We start from the raw sequence: 25,909 nt of genomic DNA on the forward strand, positions 1-25,909 counted from the left end.
CAAATTCTTTTTAAAACATTTTTAGTCACCTAAAATTAAATACAGAGAATCAATGTAGGACAAAATAGAAAGAATATTTTGCAAAATATTTTGTTTCTTTCCTTTTATGATCCCATTCAGTGCTTCTCCTCCTTCCCAAGCCCAACATGGTATCAAAGAATAGTTGATAGAGTCCACTAAAATTTACCTTTCAGTGAAATAGAAGATGTTCATTTTTGTAAAAACTGTTCTTTTATCTGCTGTGTCATATTTGAGACACAATTGCATACTATCTTTAGTAGTCAGGATTCTCTAGGGAAACAGAACCCAACAGGAGATATTTGTAAATATGAGATTTCATAAAAGTGTCTCACGCAGCTGTGAATATGCATGAGTACAAATTCCGTAGGGCAGGCTGCAAGCTGACAGCTCCAATGAAGGTCTTTCAGGAATCCCCCAGGATAGGCTGGCTGGTTGAAGTGGAGAGAGATTCTCTCTTCTGAGTTCTCCTCTTGAGCTTTGAACTGATTGGATTAAACATCACTAATTGTGAAAGACACTCCCCTTGACCAACTGCAGGTGTAATCAGCCATGGATGCAATCAGTGTGCTGATGATTTAATAAACCAGCCTTCTGGTTTGTTAACTGGCCACAGAATGTCTTGCAGTAACAGTTAGGCCATTAGTTAGTGGACCAAACAACTGGGTACCATCACCTGGTGAAGTTGACACATGAACCTAACCATAACATCATCATTAGAATTTCATTCCATGGACTTATTACTTTCTGAACAGAAAGTAAACTTGGTTGTGGGATGCTAAAATTCTGATAAAAAGCAAATATTTACTTGCAGTTTCCAGTGCTAAGTCTTTCTATTCCTGGAATGGTAGCAAAATTCTGACATAAAATATTTGGAATATGATTTAAGGATAGGTATTTTTAGGGCTTATTTTCAACCTGCTAAGAATTATCTTTTAGTGATGGATATAGATGTTGTAGTTAATAGTCCCAGGCATAGGATGTAGCCTGCATTAGCAAGTTTTTTCTTTAGCTTCACTGATCCATTGAGGCACTTTATCTTTTTTGCATGTGTAAGCTTTATTTTTCATTTATTTTTAAAGTATTTTTTGACAAATCTTCACGTACATACAGTCCATACATGGTATACAATCAGTGGCTTACAATATCATCGCATAGTTGTGTATTCATCACCATGTGATCATTTTTAGAACATTTGTATCATTCCAGAAAAAGAAATAAAAAAAAAGAAAAAACTCATACATACCATACCCTTACTCCTCCCTCTCCCTCTCATTGACCACTAGTATTTCAATCTGCCAAATTTATTTTACCCCTTATATCCCCTATTATTTATTTTTTATCCATATTTGTTATACTCATCCATTCATACCTTGGAAAAAAGGAACATCAGACACAATGTTTTCACAATCACGCAGACATATGGTAAAAGCTATATCGTTATACAGTTTTCTTTAAGAATTAAGGTTACTGGAACACAGCTCAACAATTTCAGGTACTTCCCTCCGGCCACTCCAATACACCATAAACTAAAAAAAAAGGATATCTGTATAATGCATAAGAATAACATCCAGGATAACCTCTTGACTCTGTTTGAAATCTCTCTGAAGCCACTGAAACTTTATCTTTTTCTCATTTCTCTCTTCTCTCTTTTAGTCAAGAAGGCTTTCTCCATCCCAAGATGTTGGGTCCCAGCTCATCAGGGAGTCCTTTCCGATGTTGCCAGGGAGATTTACCCCCCTAGGAGTCATGTCCCATGTAGCGTGTGTGTGTGTGTGTGTGTGTGTGTGTGTGGAGGAACAGCCCACCTATTTTTAAATTGAGTTACCTGTCTTTTTATTTTTGAGTTGTAAGAGTTCTTAATAGTCTTGATACAAGTTCCTTTAACAGCTGTATAATTTGCAACTATTTTTACCCATTCTGGGGATTCTTTTTTCGCTTTCTTGATGGTGTCCTTTGTAGCACAAAAATCTTTAATTTTAATAATGTCCAATTTGTATGCTTTTCCTTTGTTTGTTAGTACTTTTGATATCATATCCAAGAAACCACTGCCTAATCCAAGGTCATGAAGATATACCTCTAGGTTTTCTTCTAATCGTTTTATAGTTTTAGCTCTTACATTTGACCCTTTATTCATTTAGAGTTAATTTTTGTGTGTTTGATATATAGTATAAGGAAGATGGGTAATGTCATTCCTCTGCACGTGGATATCCAGCTGTCCAAGCATATTTATTTTTTATTTTCTAAAATAGTGTTGTTGGCAAACCACATACAAACACAAACATTCTTAACATACAAACATTCCATACTTGGTGTCTAATCAGTGGCTCACAGTGTCATCACATAGTTGTATATTAATCACCACGATCATTTTTAGAACATTTGCATCACTCTATGAAAAGAAATAAAAAGAAAAAAGTAAAAGCTCATACATCCCATTCCCCTTACCCCTCTGTCTCATTGACCACTAGTATTTTCATCTACCCAATATGTTTTAACCTTTGTTTCCCCTATTATTTGTTTTTTTTTAATCCATATTTTTTACTCATCTGTCCATACCCTAGATAAAGGGAACATTGGACACAGGATTTTGTAATCACACAGTCATATTGTAAATGTTGTACCTTCATACAATCATCTTCAAGAAACAAGGCTACTGGAGCACAGTTCTACAATTTCAGGTACTTCCCTTTAGCCACTCAAATACACCATAAACTGAAAAGGGATGTCTATATAATGCATAAGAATAACATCTAGGATAACCTCTGGACTCTGAAATCTCTCAGCCACTGACACTTTATTTTTCTCATTTCTCTCGTCCCCCTTTTCGTCAAGAAGATTTTCTCAATCCCTTGATGCCGAGTCCCAGCTCATCCTGGAATTTCTAACCCATATTGCCAGGGAGATTCACACCTTTGTGAGTCATGTCCATATAAGAGGGGAGGGCTCTCGATTCTTGGCTTAGAGAGAGAGGCCACATCTGAGCCACAAAAGAGGTTCTCTAGGGATGACTCTTATACCTAATTTTAAGTAGGCTTAGCCTATCATTTGCAGAAATATGTTTCATAGGGGCGAGCCCCAAGATCAGGGGCTCGGCTTATTGATTTGGTTGTCCCCATTGCTTGCAACAGTTTCAGAAATTCTCCTAATGGGGAAGTTGAATCTTCCCCCCTTTCTCCCTATTCCCCTAAGGGAAATCTGCAATACTTCTTTATTCACTGTCCACATCACTCTAAGATTTATCAGGGCATCACACTAACCTGAGCAAACCAATGTTTGCTCTCAGGTCCTATTCAAGACTTCCTGTACTTATGGTGTCCAACTAAGTTGATCATACAGGTTAAATTAGGAAATGCACTACCCAGAATATAAATTTTGCACCAAATAAACATCTCTCCCTTTAGTCTTACATAGAAGCTGAAGTTTTAAGATATGGATGCTATTATCCTTTATCCAGTCTACTGATATACCTTAGTCCTATCTAGATCAGCTTCATTCATATCTCTACTTGATGTCTGATCACTTTTCAAGTTTTTAAACCATTCCTCTATGGGGTACTGCTGACTTTCATGTAAGCTTTATTTGTATCAAAAACCTGCACATGGCTCTTGAATGGCACAGGTTGAACCTAAGGTGAAAGCAGTAGCCTCCAACCCCACACTTCCTATAGCTGTCCTCAGAAGTAACATTTTAAAATAATTATTTCTTCTGGTAATTACTTCCATCATTTTAGATAATAGATTTATTGCTATATTTCTTGATTTATCAATTTCGGACAATATCCAATTATGAAAACTAAGGATTTATCTGCATGGAAATGATAGCCTCCATTTTCCCTGCTGTTATTTCCTGTTCTGTTGATGTTTTAATTCCTTTGTTCACTTTTGTAACATTAAATAATATGTTTGGGCAGGGCAATGGTGGCTCAGTGGCAGAATTCTCACCTGCCATGCCAGAGACCAGGGTTTGGTTCCTGGAGCCTGCCCATATTAAAAAAAAAAAAAAAAAAAGTTTGCTTCTCAACTTTTGAAAGTATGTTTGTTTGACCACAGGCTTAACTGCTGTGATGAAGAGATTTCAGAGTAGAGCAACTGTCTCTGTCAGATAGAGTTTATTTCTTTTAACAGCCCAAGGTAGATAATAGCCCAAGGTTGGGTTGGTGAACAGCTTTACTTTATGACTTGTTAGCTTTGCCTTCATGATGTAGTTTCCATCTCAAGGGTCCAAGTGTGCTGCTGCAGTTTTTGGCATTTCACAGGCAATGGGGGGTGGGTGGAGACCACTTAGGTTCGACCTGTGCCATTCAAGAACCGTGTGCAGGTTTTTGATATAATAAAGCTTACATGAAAGTCAGCAGTACCCCATAGAGGAACGGTTTAAAAACTTGAAAAGTGATCAGACATCAAGTAGAGATATGAATGAAGCTGATCTAGATAGGACTAAGGTATATCAGTAGACTGGGTAAAGGATGATAGCATACATATCTTTGGATGAGGAAATCCAAAGTTAGTGACTTTGTGTTTAAGGAAATGACCTGAAGGATCACATATCATACATAGTTACTTACATTCTATAAGCCAAACTCTTAATATCATGTTCACATTTAGCTGCAGGAGATGCTGAAAAATTTAACTATATATTCAGCTAAAATTTCAAAGTGTTCTGTTACTAAAATGAAGAAGAGAAAAGAGATTCTAGGGGCCAATTACCATTTTCTTATTTAGTTAGTATCTTTTAACTGTCTGCTTTTTAAAAATGAGGGTAATGACATTCTTGCCTCTTCCTTTGCCTATCTCTCTTTCTTATGTTTTTGTTAGCTATATATTCTTTCTTTTTTCTTTTAAAATGTGAAGTTAGATGATGTTTACAAAACTGCAACCAGTTCTGTCCACATGTTGGTGCTGTGAAAATATTGTTTACTTTCAGGCCAAGAAAGTGAGCTGTTACTACAGATTCTTGATCTTATGTCTAATGTCGTGATTTCTGAGTCACGGGAAAGGAAGTAAATAGCATTCTGGCAAATGGATTTTTTCTCTTTTATCTGTTGATTGATTAAGAGAAGCTGCAGTGAATGTAGTCAATATCCAAGGAGCTTTCACTTGCTTTAGGAAATAAGACCTTCATACTGAGACATGTAGGAGCTATTTGGTCAGCTTGACAGCTGAGGAAAATAGTTCTTGAAGGGTTGAGACCACTTTGTCAGCCATGGGCCATCCAAGTTGAAGCTGCTCTCTACTAGCCTTTACTCTTTGAATATCAGAGGTGAGTCATATCTGGACCTTGAAAAGTCCAGAATTTCTCTCACATTAGCTATCCCTTCTATTCCTGAATATTTGGAATAGACCCCTGTCCATTAGCAGTTATTAATATAGAAGAGATTAAAATAAACTTTAGTTCAGATTGTGGTTCCATCATTTATTGGGCTTATGACGTCAAGTAAGTTATTCTCTGAAACTTAATTTCTTCTGGAACAAATAATACCCAAATCTCATTGGCTTTAAACAATGAAGATTTATTTCTTGCATATATTGTGTGCTTATTCTGAGCCAGATGGGAGCTCTGCTATGTGTCTCCTTATTCCATGATCACAGTTAATGGATCATCCATTGTGTAATTCTAGAAAATTGCAAGTAACTGTTGCAGAGGGAAAGAAAGCTCTGAAGGGTCTTACACTAACAGTAAGTGCTCTGGTTTGGAAGGAACATCACCATTTCTGCTTATACCTTATTGCCCAGAATTAGTCACATGATATAACCCAAACTTAAGGGGGTTTGGAAGTACAACCCACCATGTGCCTGGAAAAGAGAGAGCAGGAAATACTGGACAACTAGCATGGATGACTACCACATATTATAATGCCTATCTCAGAGTTGATATGAAGATTAAATGAGGTGAGATGAGATACATGTATGCACACATATCACCTAGTACAGGTGCTCAATATATGTTTATCATTAATAATATCATCATAGTAAGATGTACACATGCAAAATATTTAAATAACAATATAAAAGGCTATAAAGCCCTTATAAAGCAGTAAGTCTATAGCAAAATGTATGTGAAATGCCTTGTAATTATAACATACTGTGCAAATGCAAGTTGATATTATTATTGAATAGATATTAGAAGGGCATTATAGCTTGGTTGAAGGTTGGAGCGAGATCTTTGTAGTTATTTCTCAAGAAGTGATAGTTGAATTTGTAAGCATGAGTGAGATCTATGAGAAAGAGATTAAACAGCAAGAGAAAAAAAGAGGTTAAATTCAGACATAATCACAATTTGGATATCAGAATAAAATACTACAAGAGGTAAAGAAGTGGTTTCCAGAGAGGAAGAAAATTATATTATGTAGTGTAGGGAAGTCAAGGGAAGAATGTTTTCAATAAGAAAAATCAACTCTATATGTTACCAAGAGGTATTGAGCTTCAATTCTTTTGAGTTCAATGGGATACTTGTAAGTAATCAGTAGGGAATATTGCTTAAGGAAGTACTTGAGAAAGGGATAATAGTATTGATTTAGAGGCATCTCTAAATCAGGTGCCAAGTGCTCTTCTAATAGCAGTCTTGTGAGGCAGCTATTACAAGCTCCATTTTTATAGATGAGACTTCCAAATCTTAGAGGAAAACTTGCCAAATAAACCTGGCTAGTGAGAAAGAGATTGAATTTGAGTTCGAGTGCTAGTTAAGCAAAGCCACCTATATAAAAACAACAAAATTAAATAATAAAAAAAACCTAAACAATGTTAAAAACATTTTTTATAGTAGTCAAATATTGTTTGTGATTTTTCTTCCTTGTCATTGGCACTTTTTAAATATTAAGAAAAACTTGTTAAATGAAAAACATATAGTTTAGAAACTATGTATTGTGAAATCTGTTCCATCCCAGCACGGTACCAAGACCAAAGAACACACCAGGAAGAAAATTACCTGTGAGTTTTAATTAGGGACTTATGGACAGAAGTCTTCCCAATGGTGGCTGGTCAGGAAATGGAAGTCATCGATTAGAGGAGGAGGCAGGGGGGTTTAGTGGGCATAGACAAAGAAGGCATAGAGTGAAGGGAGTACATGCATGTGTTGCTAACAAAGTTAACTATTTTCTTAGGCAACAGTGACATTTCAAAGTTTCCTGAAACATACAGGATATAGGTTCAGCATTAATACATTTTAGGGAAACAGGGTGGATAATCATTCAAAGAAGGTTTATTTAAGTGTCTTGACTATTCTTTTCCCCTCTGGAGAGGTGGTTTTCCGTTCAGTCCTGTGCTCTGGTCATGCTAGCTGCCACGTGTTTAAAGCTCTGTTGTTGTTTTTTCTCTCTTCCCCTAAGGGAGGGGTCCCAACCCTTGGGTTGCCACAATGCATCTCCGCACAGCAGTTTGTGTTGACCATAGGACAGACATTGCGTTTATAATCCACAGCAGCAATACATTAAACAACAGAATACAAGTAAACTAGTACAAAAAGAGTATAATTCTATTAATAAATGGCACCACTGCCAGGTTAAAGAATTCTTACCATTTTGACAATAGATCATCAGACACATGCTCAATTCTTTGTATATTCCTTAACGCTTACAATATTAGGTATTGATTAAAGCACAGGTGACTTAAGGATATGTTACAACTTTAGAAGGTAGTCTTAGGTGATGATGAAAAATTCTTCCAAACTTGCCGATGGTTGGTGTTTGCCAAGCAAGCATTATGTTCCACATTGTCCAATTGGCAGGGGCCACAGTCCATGGCAGTCCGGTGGCATCTGATGACGGCAGTTCAGTGCACACCCAGCATTGAGATTTATTGTACGTATGGGTTACATATACAGCTTTTGACATTTTGCATGTCTAATACATAAATTTGGGGCAACCCTAATGTGCCAGTTTGAAAGGATGTATGTACCTGTGGTAGTTAGATTCAGTTGTCAACTTGGCCAGGTGAGCGTACCTAGTTTTGTTGCTGTGGACATGAGCCAATGGTACGTGAACCTCATCTGTTGCTGATTTACATCTGCAGTCGGCTAGGAGGTTTGTCTGCTGCAATGAGTGACGTTTGACTTAATTGGCTGGTGCTTAAATGAGAGAGCACAATGTAGCACAGCCTAAGCAGCTCAGCATTCCTCATCTCAGCACTTGCAGCTCAGCCCAGGCCTTTGGAGATGCAGAAAGAAGTCACCCCGGGGAAAGTTGTTGGAACCCAAGGGCCTGGAGAGAAGACCAGCAGAGATCATACTGTGCCTTCCACGTAAGAAAGAACCTCAGTGGAAAGTTAGCTGCCTTTCCTCTGAAGAACTAACAAAATAAATCCCCTTTTATTAAAAGCCAGTCCGTCTCTGGTGTGTTGCATTCTGGCAGCTAGCAAACTAGAACAGTACCCTAGAAAAGCCATGTTTTAATCCTAATCCTATTTTGTAAAGGCAGTCGTTTCTTCTAATCCCTATTCAGCACAGTCTATTTGAAACTTTAATTAAATCATCTCCCTGGAGATGTGACTCAATCAAGAGTGATTGTTAAACTGGACTAGGTGGAGATGTGTTTCCACCCTTCTAGGTGGGTCTTGATAACTTTACTGGGGTCCTATAAAAAGAGGAAACACTTTGGAGAAAGAAGGAGATTCAGAGAGAGCAGAGAATGCTGCAGCACCACAAAGCAGAGAGTCCACCAGCCGGCAATTTTGGAGATGAAGAAGGAAAACACTTCCCAGGGAGCTGGAGAGAAAGTGAGCAGATGACGCAGTGTTTGCCATGTGCCCTTCCAACCAAGAGAGAAACTCTGAACTTCATTGGCCTTGAATCAAGGTATCTTTCCCTGGATGCCTTAGATTGGGCATTTCTCTAGGCTTGCTTTAACTGGGACATTTCCACAGCCTAAAAACTGTTAACTAGCAACTTATTAAATTCCCCTTTATAAAAGCCATTGAGTTTCTGTAATATTGCATTCTGGCAGCTAGCAAACTAGGACACCCAACATCCTGTGGGCCTAGGAGTCCCAACCAGAGCAGCTGCATCAGCCAGGACCAGGGCCTGTCAGTTTTGTTTTCCCCTATTTCTTGTGTTTGTAGCACAGGCAAAGGCAAGTTATTTTCATTACCTTGTTGCAGTTGTGGCATCTCTAGTCCCTTTATCTGTATTTGTATGGCATTCATAGTTCCAGCAGGTACTAATTCAATGGGAGAAAGTGTTGACATCTGGGGCCTAGAGTCAATGCTTGTCAAAGCTGCTTGACAGGCAGATGAAATTGTTGGGCCAGTTTCCACAGAGTTTGGTATCTTCAATGCCATTTTTTTCTCTGCAGCCATTTGATGGCTTTGGGTTATGTTGGCTCTGGGCTGGTGGTCTTTACCAGAGTATCTGCTTTGATGTTACCCAGTAAGGAAGTGGCACTATGGGCAGAAACATGGAAGAGAGTTACTTTACTTTTGTGACAGGCAGTCCACATGTTTTCCTTCGTTTCCTTTCCCCACAGGGGGTGTCTGATGACTGTCTACTATCCACACTTCCATGTGGCCATCCAAACTGTCAGGCCTCATGTGCTAGTTTGAAACTTTTATGTACCTCATGAAAGCCATTTTTTTCAATCCTGATCCAATCTTGTGGGACCAGACCTATTATTTAGAGTAGAAACCCTTGATTAGATTGTTTACATGGAGATCGACCCACTCAATTGTGGATGTGACTTTTGATTAGATTACTTCCATGGAGATGTGACACACCCAGTTGTGGGTGTGGCTTTTTTATTAGATGGAAACATGACTTTGCCCATTCAAGGTTGTCTTGATTAGTTTACTGGAGACCTTTAAAAGAGGAAACATTTCTGAGTTGCTTCAAAAGTGATGTAGATGCAGACATCTGAAGAAGCAGAAGTTGTTGAGAGAGTTGTCTGAACCCAGAAGCTGGGAGAGAAGAAATCTCCAGCCCCGGGAGATGCTAAGCTGAGATGAAATCCAGAGTATTGCCCTGGAGCAGCTAAGTGAAGGCCTATAGACACTTAGAGAAGAAGCCACCAGAACCAGAAGCTGGAAACAGCAGAACCAGAAACAGTGACGAGCAGCAGATGCCAGCTGATGACATTCAGGGTTTCTCTGTCAGCTGGGAAGGCACATGGCACTAGCTGCTAGTTTTCTCTCCTGGCTTCTTGTTTCAGAAGGCTTCCCTGGGGTGTTTCCTTCTGCATCTCCAAAGGTCTCTTGTCTGTGTTTGTTCTGAAGCTTTTTCCAAAATGGTTGCCTCTTAAAGGACTCCAGTAAGTGACCCACCTTGAATGGTGGAGACACGTCTCCATGGAAACCAAAAGGTCCCACTCACAATTGGGTGAGTCAACCTCCATGGAAACAACTTAACCAGGAAGATCCCACCCAACAATATTGAATAAGGTTTGAGAGAACATGGCTTTTCTGGGGTACACAAAACTTTCTAACCAGCACACCAACTTTGGCCACAAAAAATAAATTTCCTTTTTTGTGAACCTTCTGCAACTTTATATTCAGGTTTTGTTCTATATTTTCTTCTTCCTTTAGCCTGCAGATTTGTCTTTCTTTTCTGGGACAGTCTACTATAGCATACCACACACAGAAATGGCCAACTGACTGCAGCACAGTCAAGGATATGGGCAACCCCTCCCATCAAGGAAGCAAGCTACCTCAGGATTACCCCTGGAATCTCTTTTCCCAAGATGCATGCTGTCTACAGCTAGTGGCCTCTTGATCTCCTGGCTTGCTCACCAAATGTTCCAACCCAACACAGCCCCATGACTAAAGAACATGCTAGGCACAGAGTTACCCCTGAGTTTTAATTAAGAATTAAGAACAGGAGAAGATTCTTCCCAATGGCGGCTGGTTGGGATATGGAAGTCAGTACTCTTGCAAATGGAATTCAGTGCTCTGCATTGATCAGAAGGGATTGGCAGGGTTTTATGGTGAGCATAGAGAAAGGAGGCATAGAGCCAAGAGAGTGCATGCACACGTTGCTAACAAAGTTAACTATTTTCTGAGGTAATGTGACATTTCAAGGTTTCCTGAAACATACAGGATATAGGCTCAGCATTGATATTTCATAGAGGCAACAGGGTAGATAATCATTCAGAGAGGTTTCAGAAGGTTTATTTAAGTGGTTTGACCATTCTTTCCTCCTCCAGAGAGGTGGTTTTCCTTCTGGTCTGTGCTGTGGTCATACAGGCTGCTATGCGATTAAAGCTCTGTTTTTTTTCCTTCCCCTAAAGGAGGGGGTCCCAACACTTGGGTTGCCACAAAATCAATGTGCAATTAAGAAGAAAAAGAGATTTGTGTTTTATATTGGTGGTAGAATGATGTTTTAAAATATTGATTGAGAATGAATGAATCCCTGCATTTGATTAGATGCTTTGTAAAGCAGGAACCCTGGAAAATAATAGCATTTAGTAGAGATATAATTGGCATCAGAAGATGGACTTTGGTCCATAGCCCTATTTTTATTATACTATCAGTGTACCTTCTTAAGGATATAGTGTAACCCTTATAATGTTTCTGCAATCTTTTTGTCTTTTCCTTCCTTTCTACATGAACTGAATAATGAAGAAGTGATGTAGATGCTGCAACATTTAGGCAGTAGAGGTCTGGTGTAATATTTTCTTCAGTTTTCTGATCTTTGACAAATCTCTATCTCTGCTTTGGTATTTACAAAATGAGAGGTTTGAGCTAGTTCATTGTCCCCAGTCTTCCCTTTTTTATCTGCTGAGATATGTGTGATTGATGATATTTCATGAGCAGCATACTCACACAGTCATGCCCAGATTATAGGCTATGGAATAAATGAGTTAGGCTGCTCCTTATACTCAATTCCTGATGCTCGTTCTAACTTCGTTCTTTTTCTCCCATGCAAGAAAATGTATCAGAAAACAAGCAAAAGAAGGTGATGTTATTAAAGAGGTAACTCTAAATCCCTCCTAATTGGTTTTTATTCTCAAACTAAGGCATTTAAAGAGAATGATATTTTACGACCACTTCATGTTCAAAAATTGTTATACTAGGTGATCTCCAAGATTGTTTCTAGTCTACATTTATTTAATTATACAATTTTGTCACTTTCAAGCATTTCAAAAGGTCTAATCTCTGGTTATTCTACTGGCAGGTTTTTATTGGTAGGCATAACATGAAGAACTATTACCATGTGCGTGATATGGATGCAATAAATGTTGAGTGGATTTATCAATGAATAATTATACAGCTCTGGAGATAGCACCAATTTAGAATTTGTTTTCCCATCCTTTATCAGTATATATGCTTTGTGAATTTCGTTGTACTAAGAAAATTGAGTTGTAAAATTCAGATTATTATTTTCAGAACTCTGTCATAACTGGCCCCTTTCACTTTGATAAAATAGCACAAAACTTTACATTTGCCCTCAGACTAGATGAAATGGAAAATTTATTAATTACTTGTAGAAATGGTAGCAAGTGTAAAGATTACTGATATTCTTTTTAATCATTTGTTGTTTCTTAAACATTATAGGAAAAATATATGTATTTCTCCATTCAGGTGCTAAGGAATGTACCAGATTGGCAATTCTGAAAGCATGAACTGTGGATCACTGAAGGTCTTTGAGACCCTCTCAAGGGGTTTGCAAGGTTAAAACTGTTTTCAAAATAATACTAAGAAATTATTTGTCCTTTTTGCTGTGTTGACATTTGTAGTGATGTTGCAAAACCAATAATGAGTAAAACTGCTAGTGTCTTGGTATGAATCAAGGCAGCAGCAAAGGTCAATACAGTAAAAAGGGCACATTGTGAGCTCAGCAAATGTTTAATGATGTTTGTTGACTAATTCAAGAAATGGACAAAGAAAATCCCTGATCTTAAAAGTGATAATTCTAAGTAGTTTGCAAAATTGACTAAGGATTCTGAATAGCCAGTATTAAAAAAAAAAAATTGTATTTTTTTAAGCAAAACAAATCCAATACAAAGTGATTGCTGCTTAACAAAATGGATGCCAAGTTGTAGTCAGTGGCCCATTCATTGATTTCAAGCAGTAGTTAAATGATCGATCAGTACATTTGCCGAACATTGGTTGAGCATATACTGGGTGACAGGCACTGTGCTGATAAGAACAATAATGTTTTTATAGAATTTTATAGTAGATATTTAGATTAGTGGTACCCAAATGATGGTCCATGATGAAGTTTCTTTTATTCACAATGAAATGAGAAAAATAGCAACAATGAAAATTTTCCCACAAAACTAAGTATTTTCTATTTGGAAGAATGATCATTATTTTGTGATTTCTTTCTAGTTCTTGGTGTTAACATATTCTTTCTTTTCTGGTATTATGGTGTTTAATTTTTTTTTTAATGCCCTTACCTGACAAAATTAAAATTCATCAACTTTCTGTTAGCTCCTGCAGTTTTGGGGGTATGTTTTCTACCTTGTGAAAACACACTGATGTAGACATTCCTTTGGCATTTATTGGAAAGGAATTTGACCTTTAGGTATGACACTTGAAATCTAGTACAATCAGCTAATTATCAACTCTGCGTTCTCTGGACTTCTTCTTTGGCAGTTTATTGTTCAGCTGCAGGAAAAAGTAAAAAATAAAAATAAACCAAGCCAAAAAAACTAACAACCTATCCTGAGTCAAATGTTTGTATGCTAGAATTTGGTGGGGAACAAAAGCTGGAAAAGAAGTAGAATGTTTTATACAAATAGGGCATTTGAATTATCTTTATAGCTCATGCCAGGTTGCATTTTCAATCCTACCTCTTAATTGGAACTGCTAGTAAATGTATGACCAGTCAAAATAATCTGGTTTTAATGCAGATTATTACCTTTAAACACCATTAGTAGTGGAGATGGCAGAGATAGAAGGGTAGAAAATGATGATCCTGAAAAATCCACAGCATCAGTAATAATCACAGTCATTCTTTCACTCAGTAAATGAATGACTCTGTGCCAGGTACTGAGATAGAAAGATGAAAAACATACTGTCCCTGTCCATAAGTGATTTATAATCTAGAAGAGACAAAGATGTAAGTAAAACAGTGCTCTGAAAATTGTTAGAGGGGATATGGTAGCATGTTGGCACTACATTGGGAACCCAATAAGGAGAAACCAGGAAAGTCATAAGGGGATGGATACTTTGAGCTGAGTTGTGGGAGTAGATGAGTTTGGGAGTGATGGTAAAGAGTAAGGCTAGAGAATGAAGAAAAGCATTGAGGTGTGTATTAGTTAGGGTTTTCTAGAGAAACAGAACAGGAAATATTCATAAATATAAAATTTATAAAAGTGTCCCATGTAATGTAGAGTCTAAAATCTGTAGGGCAGGCTGTGAAGCTAATGATTCTGATGGAGGGTGTGGATGAACTCCACAGGAGAAGCTCACCAGCCGAAGCAGGAAAAGAACTTGTCTTGTCTGAATCCTCCTTGAAAAGCTTCCAGTGATTAGATTAAGCATCACTCATTACAGAAGACACTCCCCTTGGCTGAGTAAAAATAGAATCAGCTGTGGATGGAGCTGACTAATCATGATTTAATTCTATGAAATATCCTCCAAGCAACAGATAAGCCAGTACTTGCCCAACCAGACAGGTACCACCACTTGGCCAAGTTGACAAATGAACCTGACCATGACAGTTCACCTCTTGTCAACTTGGGAGTTATACACATCACCTTAAACCATACCTAATTTCTAAATAAAAAACAATAACCACACATTTTTTTCTTTCACCTAACAGTACTCAGCTGTCCTGCATATAGCCAGAAACATATTAAATCTCTCCAGAATAGGGTGCAAGTCCTTGGGTAATATTCATTCTTAAACTTGATATCTTACAACTTAAATAGTATAACAGGAACAAAACAGCATTACAGTTCTCGTTTCTGTAACTGATCACATGGTCATAGTTCATATTTATCACTACCTTCTTCCATTACCCATTCCATGTTCCCTTTACCCTCAGCAGGCACTTCATCTGGCCGTGGTACTTTGCCTGGTGAGGTGACCCAGACCTTCATTCCTGAAGTTTCAGAGCCATTGGTAGTCCTGCCAGAATTGGTTGTTGCAGTTTTCCAATGATTTTAATTACAGGGCATGGTAGTACTAAAACACACCCTAGGGGATCTCCTATATTCCAGGAAAACTCTCCTTTGCCTCCATTGTATAGTTGCAGTTCTATTTGCCCCTGATAGTCAGGGTCAATCACCCCAGATAATAATGTAATCCCTTTCTTGGCTTATTGATCCAGGGGCATGAGTAGTCCACAGTGACCAGGTAGCAGTCTTAGACTCCAGTTCAATGGAATCATTGTTGTTTCTCCCGGTGGAAGCACTCCCCCTTTTGAAACTAAAACCTGTAGAGCAGCAGAGTTTAGGGTCACAGGGACAGGAAGCAAAAATTTTCCTAGTGGATCACTAGGAAATAGCTAGTGGTGCCACTCCAATTTCCACCCCTTGGTTCCTGGACCCATGGATCCTGGCTATGGGAGAAACAGCACCATACAACAGATGCTGATTCAGAGCATACACAGCTTCTTGGAGAACATTACCCCAGCCCTTCAAGGTATTGCCACCTAGTTGGCACCGTAATTTCAAAAGGCCACTCCACTGTTCTATCAATCCAGCTGCTTTTGGAGATGGGTAACATGGTAAGACCAGAGAATTCCATTAGCATGTGCCCATTCCCGCACTTCATTTGCTATGAAGTGTGTTCCTTGATCAGAAGCAATGCTGTGTGGAATACCATGACGATGGATAAGGCATTCTATAAGCCTGTGGATGGTAGTTTTGGCAGAAGCATTGTGTTCAGGGAAAGCAAACCCATATCCAGAGTATGTGTCTATTCCAGTTAGAACAAATCGCTGCCCCTTCCATGAAGGGAGTGGTCCAGTGTAATCAACCTGCCACCATATAGCCAGCTGGTCACCTCTGGGAATGGTGCCAATATCAGGGACTGAGTGTGGGTCACTGCTGCTGGCAGATTGGGCACTCAGCAGTGGCTGTAGCCAGATCAGCTTTCTCTTCTGAATCCTCCTTAAAAGGCTTCCAGTGATTAGATTAAGCATCACTTATTGCAGAAGACATTCTCCTTGGCTGAATACAAATGGAATCAGCTGTGGATGCAGCCGACGTGATCATGATTTAATTCTATGAAATGTCCTCCTAGCAACAGACAGGCCAGCACTTGCCCAATCAAACAAACAGGTACCACCACTTGGCCAAGTTGACACATGAACTTGACCATGACAGTGTGGAAGTAGGAAACAGATGGACCTAAGAAATTATGAGCGCATAGGTATGGCAGGAGTACAGGATGGGTTGGGTTGGGTGGCATGGCAATATAATAGGCTGAAAGCAGCAACTAGATGTTTAGGAATTTGGACTTTATCCAATGTATTTATCAGATTGTGTTCGGTGGAATTGTGATAGGAAAGAAAGGGGTTTAATAGGGTTGAAAATATTTGAGAGGCACCATCTGAGACAAAGTTAAGCAGGTGGAAATGAATTTCAAGTCCTCACAGATCCTTTATATTGGTGGCATTTCCATGACTCTAACTGTTGAACTTGTTTGAAGGCTATTTAGTGTTAGGATATGGTTTGGGAAACACTGGCAGTATGCCATAGTGAATCATCCAAAAAGCCCTAAGCAGGAAATTAGAAACAATTATATCATCTAATTCTGTTCTCAGCACACAGTCTGATGCTGCTCATTAGGTATTATTCAAGCAGTATTTTGAAACACCTATTATTTTCAGAGTTCTATACTAGATAATCTGGGAGACTAGAAGGATGCATAAGGCATGGTTTCTGGCTTTCAAAGAAAACAACATGGATTATCTATAAATGTTAAAAAGGCAATACCAAAATGAAAAAGTTGAGAATAAAGTTGGGAAGAAATGGATTTCCTTAGGTGGTCCTTGCTCGTGCTAATTTCCACAGGGTGTTAAGTGCTAATTCTCCTACAGATTGTCATCACTCAGAAGCATCTTTTGACTCTGAGTCTGACTAGAGCTATCACCCAAGGCAGCTCAGGGAGTGAGGTTGGAAGAAAGCTGCCAAATTGAAACTTAATTTTGTGTGTGTGGGGGGGAGTTGGGGCGAGAGAGTTGGGTGTTAGAAATGGGTAGGAGGGTTGCTGAGGTGATTGTTAGTTTGTTTGGATCTCAAAAGTAACATATTGAGCCTTTAGTAGGGTAAAGCTGAATTAATTCTAGGTAACTTTGGTATATATCCTAAAAGTGTATCTAAGGAATTTGGAGAAAAATTTTAAAGAAAGGGAAAGCTGTATCTGATGGAACAGAAAGATCAAATTCTGAAGTCTAAGGATGTCTCAGTCTTTTCATTTCCTTAACTTCCTACATTTTTTCCTCTGTATCAAAGAAGAGAACCTTCAAATAACTTTCTTGTGTTAAGTTTTCTTACTGTAAACCACATTTTCTAGTACATACCCATAGAAACTGAGTATCGAAGAATGGGCTGGTACAGCTTCAGGTTTTTTTGTTTCCATTTGTATAGTGGGTCACCAGCATTGATATTGAAGCTAGCTCAGGTTCAAATCCTGGCCCTCACCTTAACCTCCCTATGCCTCTTTATATTTAAAAATGAAAAAATAATAATATGTGAGGATTAAATGAGCTAATAACTGTAAAGTGCTTCATCAGTGTTAGCTTAGCTACTGTTAACTTTAAGATATTTCACTGTGGCTGTCCATCAAAGAGTAGTTTTTTTTTCTTTTTTACCTAATAGGATTCTATCTTTATTTGGACTAACTCTAAATAAAGCTGGGTATAATGCATTGCTAGAATTTTCTAATTCATGTAATTTAAAAAATATCACAAATATTTAACATCTAAATAAATAATAATAATAGTTAACATTTACAAATCATATACCATGTTCAGGAGTTTCTAATTCATGTAATTTTAAAAATATCACAAATATTTGACATCTAAATAAATAATAATAATAGTTAACATTTACAAATCATATACCATGTTCAGGAGTTGTTTCCAGTGCTGTTGTTTTTTTTTTTCGGTATGGGCAGGCCCCAGGAATTGAACCTGGGTCTCCAGCATGGCAGGTGAGAACTCTACCACTGAACCATGGTTGCCTGCCCTCCAGTGCTTTTATCAGTTAACTTATTAAATCATTATTGAGTTTGATTTAACCAAGGCAACCAGATGTATGTGTGATTCTTCAGAGATGGTTTTCCACTCTACATCTTAGCTACATATTTTGAAGGTTGTGTGAGTGATGCCACTTTGCATGCATTTTACAAAATTAACCTGTTTTGTCTATCATCCTTACTGGCATTAAAATAATTAGGGTTATATTAAATCCTAATCCATGTTTTGTAGAATTTGAAATGAAGAACACTGTGCCAAGTCATACTTATTGCATTGTAAAGTATAAAAAGATTAGACTGCTCTAAAATGAATAACCGTAGTTGCTCCACTTTGTTGGCACAAATGTTGCACTTTCTGTGCCTGCTGTAAAAAAAAACTGGGCAAAACTAATTTGCCACTAGATGGAGCCCTGGCTATTTGGGTAGAAATAAATGCAGCAACACAATCCCAACGTTAAATCACTAAGTCATATCATGCTGGCGGACCCTCAATATTTGAGGCTCTCAGCTTTTAATTGTAGAATGCATCTTTGTTCTTTGCTTGACCTGCAGAGTGACATCACTGCCTTTCTTCCTGTACTCTGGATTTGACACAAGCCAGATGGCTGTGGTGATTGGTAGGCGTACAGGCCGCCTGGTACTGCAGTTGATGAAACAGAATAGAAAGATGTTTATGGTCAACTATGGGAGCACCATGAGGTTGCAGGTTTGCTAAGTAATTGTATTCACCATGCACACTTATTCCTCATAGAGAAGGTCTAAAGGAAAAAAAAATTCATTTTATTTATAATGTTTTGAGTTATAGACCTTTGATCTTTTATTATTAGTAGTCTGCTCCAGAGGAATGCTCTCTTTTCCCTGCTCTGCAGTCAGTCGCGAAAATGGCATGTTTATTTATGTTTAATGGTTCTTTCAGGCTTTGCATTATGATACTTACCTTCCTTCTTCCTCCCTTTGTCCCCAGTTGGTAACACAAAAATGTTTTAGTTTTGTAGTGAGTTTAGTTGAAGAAGTTAGAGTTCAGGCATGTTAATACAAGCAGATTTCTGTCAGATATACTCCAGAGGGATTTGGTAAAATATATTACTGTTTATTATTGCGTTTGTTCTTCAAGGAGGTCAAGAAAGACCAGGAACAGATTTTTATTTTTTTGGTAGTGGTTGTGGGGACGGTTTGTGTGTGTCAGGAAATGAACAAGGCATTCATTTTACATCCATTTTTGGACATTTGGTGGTTAAAGCCACTTATAATGCTAATATAAATAAAATATTGAAGTTAATTTTAATCTGGCATTTTCCATTTTCACTTGACGTTGATCTTTATCTTTACCAGTTAAAATATTATAGAAAAAATTTTTAAACTCCTAAGAACTGAACTTTTCTCTGAAGATTAACATAACACAATTTTGACATTCTTTTACATGATTTCATTTCCAAGCACTTGAAAAATATTTTACCCTTTTTAATGCTAGGTCATGAATATTATTCACTGAATTGATTTAGAAATTCTAAATCATAAAATGAGAATTCATATTTGCTATGCTTTCTTTAAACTTAACACTGCTTCTAAAGTGAAGTCTACTATTTGTTCCTAGGCTGTTTGGCTCTCTATTTAAAAAAAAAAAAGCTCTTTAATAGTCTGTAATCTTGCAATAGTTTAGTCTTTTCCTGGGAGGGAGATTTGCAAATAATTGCTGGGAGAAGGCAGCAGGGTTTGAGGGAGGAATTTAGCTTTGCAGTCTAGTATAATAGAATTTGCTAATTCCTATCTCACTGGTCATTTGCTTTGGAGCGTTGGACTTTTGAGCCTAGGTTTCCTTCTATATGTATTAGGAGTAAAACATGCCTCCTAAATTTATTTAAAGAGTTGAGTGATAGAATGTGTATAATAGGCCTAAAACAGTTCCTCTCCTTTTATAGTTACTCAGTAAATGGTAATTCCTTTCAACTGTTGTTAAACTTTGTCTCGTTTCTCAACTGTTGCAAATTGTGCTCACAGATTTACACAGCTATTCTATAGTGTGTCTTTTATTAATAAAATGTAAAGAAGCCTGGGTTAAAAGCTAGCTCCAAATGTGAAAAATAAACATTTGAAAGTACCACTTGTGTATGTGTGTTCAGTTTCAGATAAAACCTTAACCATCACTTGTGTAATGAATGTTTGAACATTTGTGATGTTTTAATTTGTTTTTATTTTCTTTTTTTTTTCTCCTACTCAGCTCTTGCCCCTGTTCTTTGCCTCTCGTTTTGCTGGTGAAGATATCACGGTGATGTCTGCATTCAACCTTCTGCATCTGGTGACAAAGAGCCAGCCTGTAGCCCTGCGAGCCTGTGGGCTTCCCTCAGGTTGCTTCTTCTTGTACTGTACATAGTGAGGGCACTGGTAGGAGTGGGTGTTTCTACTGCAGGAAATGATACACTGTAATGCTTTGCTAAATTTCATTTCTTTTCCTTGGACTCTAATTTGAAGACGGAAATTGGTTATTATTTACCACTCTACTTTGAGTAACAGTCATTTCTGCAATCCTACAACTCTTGGAAACATTGTCCAGTTTTCTTGCACAGTTTATAATTGTCACTAATATTTCATAATGTCTTCTTGTTCTTTAATGCATTGCACATCTGAAAATCATAATATCCATAGAGACTGGAAGTTGTAAGAAGGAACTGCCCCAACTCACACAAAAGTGGAAATTCATCTTGTTAAGGAATAATGTAAATGCTTTCCATTTCACATGTGGCCATTACTTTAGAGAAAAACACAATTAGAATGAACTTTTAACATAATTGTTACTTATTTATTGTAAAGAGACATTCCACTTGATAGTGGCCAAATAAACAGAACTAGTATAGTGTATGTCAGTTGGTTCTTAAATGAGAATCAGTATAGTTTTAAAAAATTTGTACATGTAACATGTAACTGTGTGAGGCTCTAAGCTTTATCATAAGCTTAGTATTCTATTTTACTGTAAAATCACCTTGGTTATATTTTAGTTTATTTCTTGAACATTATTATCAATATTATTTACATTTTCTATCTGTATTACTACATTGTTTAAGAATTTAATTCCAATTCATTAAGCATCTGCATATCAACTGTGAGTGCCAGCATTGTGTTTAAGCAGTGAGGATAAAAAGATAAACAAGGTAAAGCTGCTTTCTTCAAGAAGAAGATGGAGATAGAGCTATATAAGAACCATTAAAACATATAGTGATAAGACTAAACTAGAAGTATTTATGCCTTCAATATTATGGGAATCCAGAAGAGGATGGTCCTAGCTCTTTGCTTAGGAAAATAAAGTTTGTAGGGGAGTGAAGATCTGTAAAGTTTAAGGAGGGCTCCATGGAGGATATAGTGCTTGAATCTCAAACCATAGTAACAGGTGTCCAAAGAGGGTGAAGGTACTTCTTCACATGTGGAGTAGTGTGAACAAAACATGAAGGTCTGAAAGAGCAAGGTAAATTCAGAGAATTGCAGGTTATTTAATATGGCTAGCTTGGGTAGATGAGAGCAAGTAGAAAAGTTGAGGAAGGAAAAGTAGTCAAATAATGAAGTACCTTATTTGACATTCTAAAGAATTTGAGTCTTTGGGAGGGGATAAAAGGGAATAACATAACTTGATTTGCATTTTATAAAAATTAATGTATTAGTATGGTGGAGAGTCGGTTCTAATTTCAGAATGTTTCTATGAGAAGAGATGGGACTGCAATGTGATGAGAAGGGATAGGACATTTTGTCTCTTTCTATTTTTAAAAATAGATTTTGTGTCTATTTGTGGTAGCTTGAGGGGTTAATGAAGTTTAATGCATGGTGTGTTCAACCACCCTCCCCAATCCTTTCCCCCAGCCATGCCCCTGCACTGCCACCGTACAGCATATATTGGAGGAGGCTAGAGGTAGTGATGAAATGCTGAGAGCCTTAGCAATGGCTACTGCAGTAGGTTTGAAAATAATGCATTAGAGAGAGGAGATTCAGGCTTTTGAATTGCTTGAGGAGACTTCAACCAGTGTGTCGTCTCTGTGCCATGTGGAGCTTTTCCATAGCCATATATTACATATATCAATTGGAGTATAAAAGTTATTTGTTTATATATAAAGTTTTCCACTGGGAAAAAACCCAATGTGTGAAAGCATCTAACATAGCTCTTAGAGTTACATGGGTTAACTACATTATAGAGGAGGCTGAATATTTTCAGAAACACCTTATTAACAGTTTATATTCCTTGAAGTATGACAGTCTTGGAATTAAAAGGTTTCATAATGAAATTTTATTACTTGAAAAATAAGTATCTTTTAATATTTTGATAATATTAAAAGTGATTCAAAGATAAATTCAACAAAGCTGATAATTTTTAAGTAGTAACCATTATAGTGCATTGTTAAAGCACACAGATTCTGGAGGTAGACTACCTGGGTTTGAATTCTGGCTTTGCCACTTACTGGCTGTGTGCCTTGACCTCCTTGTTTGAAAAATGGGGATAATAATATTACCACCTGAAGAGAATGCTCTGAGAATTACATAGATTAGGGTATGAAAAGTGCTTAGAACACTGACTGGCATTAGTAAGCACCATATATAAATGTTACTATATATATACGTATACGCATATCCATATATAATTTTGGTATTTTGTAATACAATATAGACATTTAAAAATATTTAGCTGTGTTCCATCTTTCATTTAACTATTTTAATTTTAATAGGAACCACAAATGCGCTTTATAGTTGAAAAAAAGCTCTCAATTGTTGGTTTAATAACTTTATTTTATTTACATATCCTGCTGAACCAGAATTCAAGTCCTGTAAATATGCAATACATTTCTTTTATCCTTACTACTCAGTACCGAGGAAAACCTAGAAAAACTTCCTTTCTTACCTAGGGCTTGTAAACCCATTTTCATTTGATAAAAAAGTTCAGCTAGAACAGTTTTCAAAAGTCCCTTAACCATTCACGCACCATTTACTTTTGAAAATGTTATGAAAATTAGTTTCCCAGGGTCTGCTTATTTTATAACTTGATACTAGCAAAATATCTATTTTTCTTACAGAATTTTACTCTTAGATATATAGAAATCTTGAGTAGATTCAGTTTAATAACAATGAAACATACTATTGAAATTTTAAGAAATAAAAATGAAATGATTTTATTCCTTATTACTTTGTGCAGTAGAGGGGGAGGGGCCAAAATCAGGGATATAGGAAATTAAGGTAAAAGTTTGGAGTCCTGCTTTAATTTACTATTCCCTGGTCAAACCCCATTATAACAATAATCTCTGTAAATCAAAAAGATTTCTGCTCCCTAGCCATTATCCTACTAATTTTGAGTATTATTTAGTACAAAATAATTCCAGGACTAAAAAATAATTGGAACAGGCTCTTAAAGTTGATTATAACTGGACTGACCTGAAAGAAGTTCATATCTTAGAAGAGTGATCTATCACTTTTCAGCTTAACTTCCTTTACTTCTTATTTTTCAGTAAAGCATAATTTTAATTTAGAGCTTATTAAGTGCATTTGAATTATGGTTCACTCATGTTTGTTATTAAAGGTAATTTTTTCTCTCAATTTATTAATTTCCTACAACAGTTTCTTTTTTTTATATTAAGAAGGGCACTGAAATAGGAGTCAGAAAACGAACTACAGTTCTATCATTAACTTGCATGACCAGAATAAATCAGTAAATCTCTTCAGACATCAGCCTCTTCATCCTTAAAATAAGCAATTTAAATTAGTAATTAATTATTAAGTTCTAAAATTCTGAGATTTTATGACCTGTTGTTTATTTTTACTTTTGATTTTGGATTAATCAAGTCTTAAAATTTAGTACTAAATAATGACTGGGAACTTACAGAAAAATCTGCCAATTGTGGTGGGAGGACAGAAATATTTTCCATATTTGAAGATTAGAATTCCTTGCTTCTAAAACGAGACTGAAGCATTAACTGAGGAGGGATTGGGAAACATAATTTTATGCATAATTTTAATGGTAGATAAAAATGAGGTCTGATTGTAGCTTAGGCTAGATATCATGTTAGCGTTCAGCCATGTAAGGATATTTGTCTAAACAGTACTAATTATACTGATAAATTATAGTTTTCTCTAACAACATATGTATAATATAAGGTTGTGACTCTTACTTGACCTTAGTGACATATTTAATAGTGAAGAGCCACAGAGCTGCTATATAGTTTGTAATGATATTATATCATGATATTCTAGTGTAGAAATTATTTTAATTTTAAAATTTAAAATTATTAAATTAAAAAATTTTAAATATATTTAATTTTTAAATAATTTAAATTGTTATAAATCTTAAAAACAGATATTTTGCAAATGTTGTTTGAGAGTCATGGAATATCATCTGAATAATTTGAACTCTGTAGGAGGGGCTTGAGGCTCCAGAGCTTAGCATATCCTGACACTTAATAAATATTTGTTAGATGAATGAATAAACATCTGGAAAGTTTACATGTAGGTGAAGTGATAGCTTTAACAGAGTGTGCAAATTTATTTGAGAATCCTTTATATGGGAAGATTAAAAGTAATCCCATATTTTACTGTCTTTTGAATATATTGTCAAAAATGTTTCTCTTGTATTTTCTCACTTTAGTGCATTAAACAATATAGTGGATGTCTTAGGTTAGGTATAAATCATTTTGAAGTGAAACAGATTTCACAAAATGGTTAATACATATTCAACATATATTATCCAGAGTTGCTTATATTTTTTCTCTCATTTTAATCAGGTGGAAGATAAACTGTTTGAGAAAGGCAATAAGTGCCTGTTTTTTTCTTGTACATGAGAATTAAGAACTCTGGCTCTTTTGATCACATTGTCTTGGAGCAAATATATATTATTTGTTGTGCTTTAAATTCCTCATTTGTAAAGAGGAAATACTGTTGATATGTATTAAAGTATATCCTTATAAATGAGGAGTATTTAAAGCTGGCAATAGATCAGTAGTTCATTATATAGCAGCTAATGTATTTACTTTAAAAAAAATTATATATGTAATTGAAATCATTAATGTGCACTTCACCGGTTGAATAGATTGGCTTTCTATATTGGCTATTTTAAAAAACTGTTTTGAGTTATGAAAAGATGGGCTGTTTCCATAGATCTTTGATAAAAGCTACGACTTCCTCCCCAGAAAACACATGTGTACAATTTTTCATATATTTTCGAATTTTTTTTTTTAATCTTCTGTAACTCTTCAGGGAGGACTCTGACCCCAGGATCAGAACCTCTGTTCTCAATGATAACCATGAAGCCAATATAAAAACCCTGATCATAATGCAGTTTTTCTGATTTCTGCATTGATATCACCAATGGCAGTTCCTTCCTACTTGTTCAGATTAGTGCTCTCTTTACCATTCTTACATGTTCAGTTCATCTTATCTTAACTTCCTTTGTTATATTACAAATGTTCTGGAGCAGATCTTTTAAAAGAAAGAAACATAGTTTTTAAAATACACAAAAATTTCAACATTTTAACATAATTCACAAAATAGTTGATTGGGTGGTATTCAGTTTATCCAGTAGATGGCACTAGTTTTATATTTTTTTCGTATTGAAGAGTACTGAATTGATTAGCACATAGGTGCATTGTGAAAACTTAGAAGTATGTAAAGATATTCAGTTAAGAACAGATGGATTTACAAACCACAAATTTTTCTGCTTATATTATGTTCAAACAATATTTGTAGAGTGCAAAACCTTTTTCCATTTTCAATAGGATTCCAATTCTCTTAAGCTTGGACATCTCATCAAAATTGTCTTTCATGTATAGACTTTCTGTAAACTAAAACAAGTT

The 25,909-nt window shown here is 36.5% G+C and overlaps 1 protein-coding gene across 14 annotated transcripts in view; it reads left to right on the plus strand.

Moving 5' to 3' along the window:
- MSRB3 (methionine sulfoxide reductase B3) overlaps positions 1-25,909 on the plus strand; it is a 259,546-nt gene that overhangs the window by 25,514 nt on the left and 208,123 nt on the right. For 13 of the 14 annotated variants that reach the window (XM_077111326.1, XM_077111327.1, XM_077111329.1 and 10 more), the window contains one exon: positions 20,314-20,440. The exons of the other annotated variant lie outside the window; for it this stretch is intronic. In XM_077111326.1, the coding sequence (XP_076967441.1) occupies positions 20,365-20,440 (76 nt within the window). In that variant the 5' untranslated portion in view covers positions 20,314-20,364. Of the gene's footprint in view, positions 1-20,313; positions 20,441-25,909 lie in introns of those variants that run through there. 14 annotated transcript variants of the gene reach the window in all.

Source organism: Tamandua tetradactyla, chromosome 7 (genome assembly GCF_023851605.1).
Source record: "Tamandua tetradactyla isolate mTamTet1 chromosome 7, mTamTet1.pri, whole genome shotgun sequence".
In the NCBI taxonomy this organism is placed as follows: domain Eukaryota; kingdom Metazoa; phylum Chordata; class Mammalia; order Pilosa; family Myrmecophagidae; genus Tamandua; species Tamandua tetradactyla.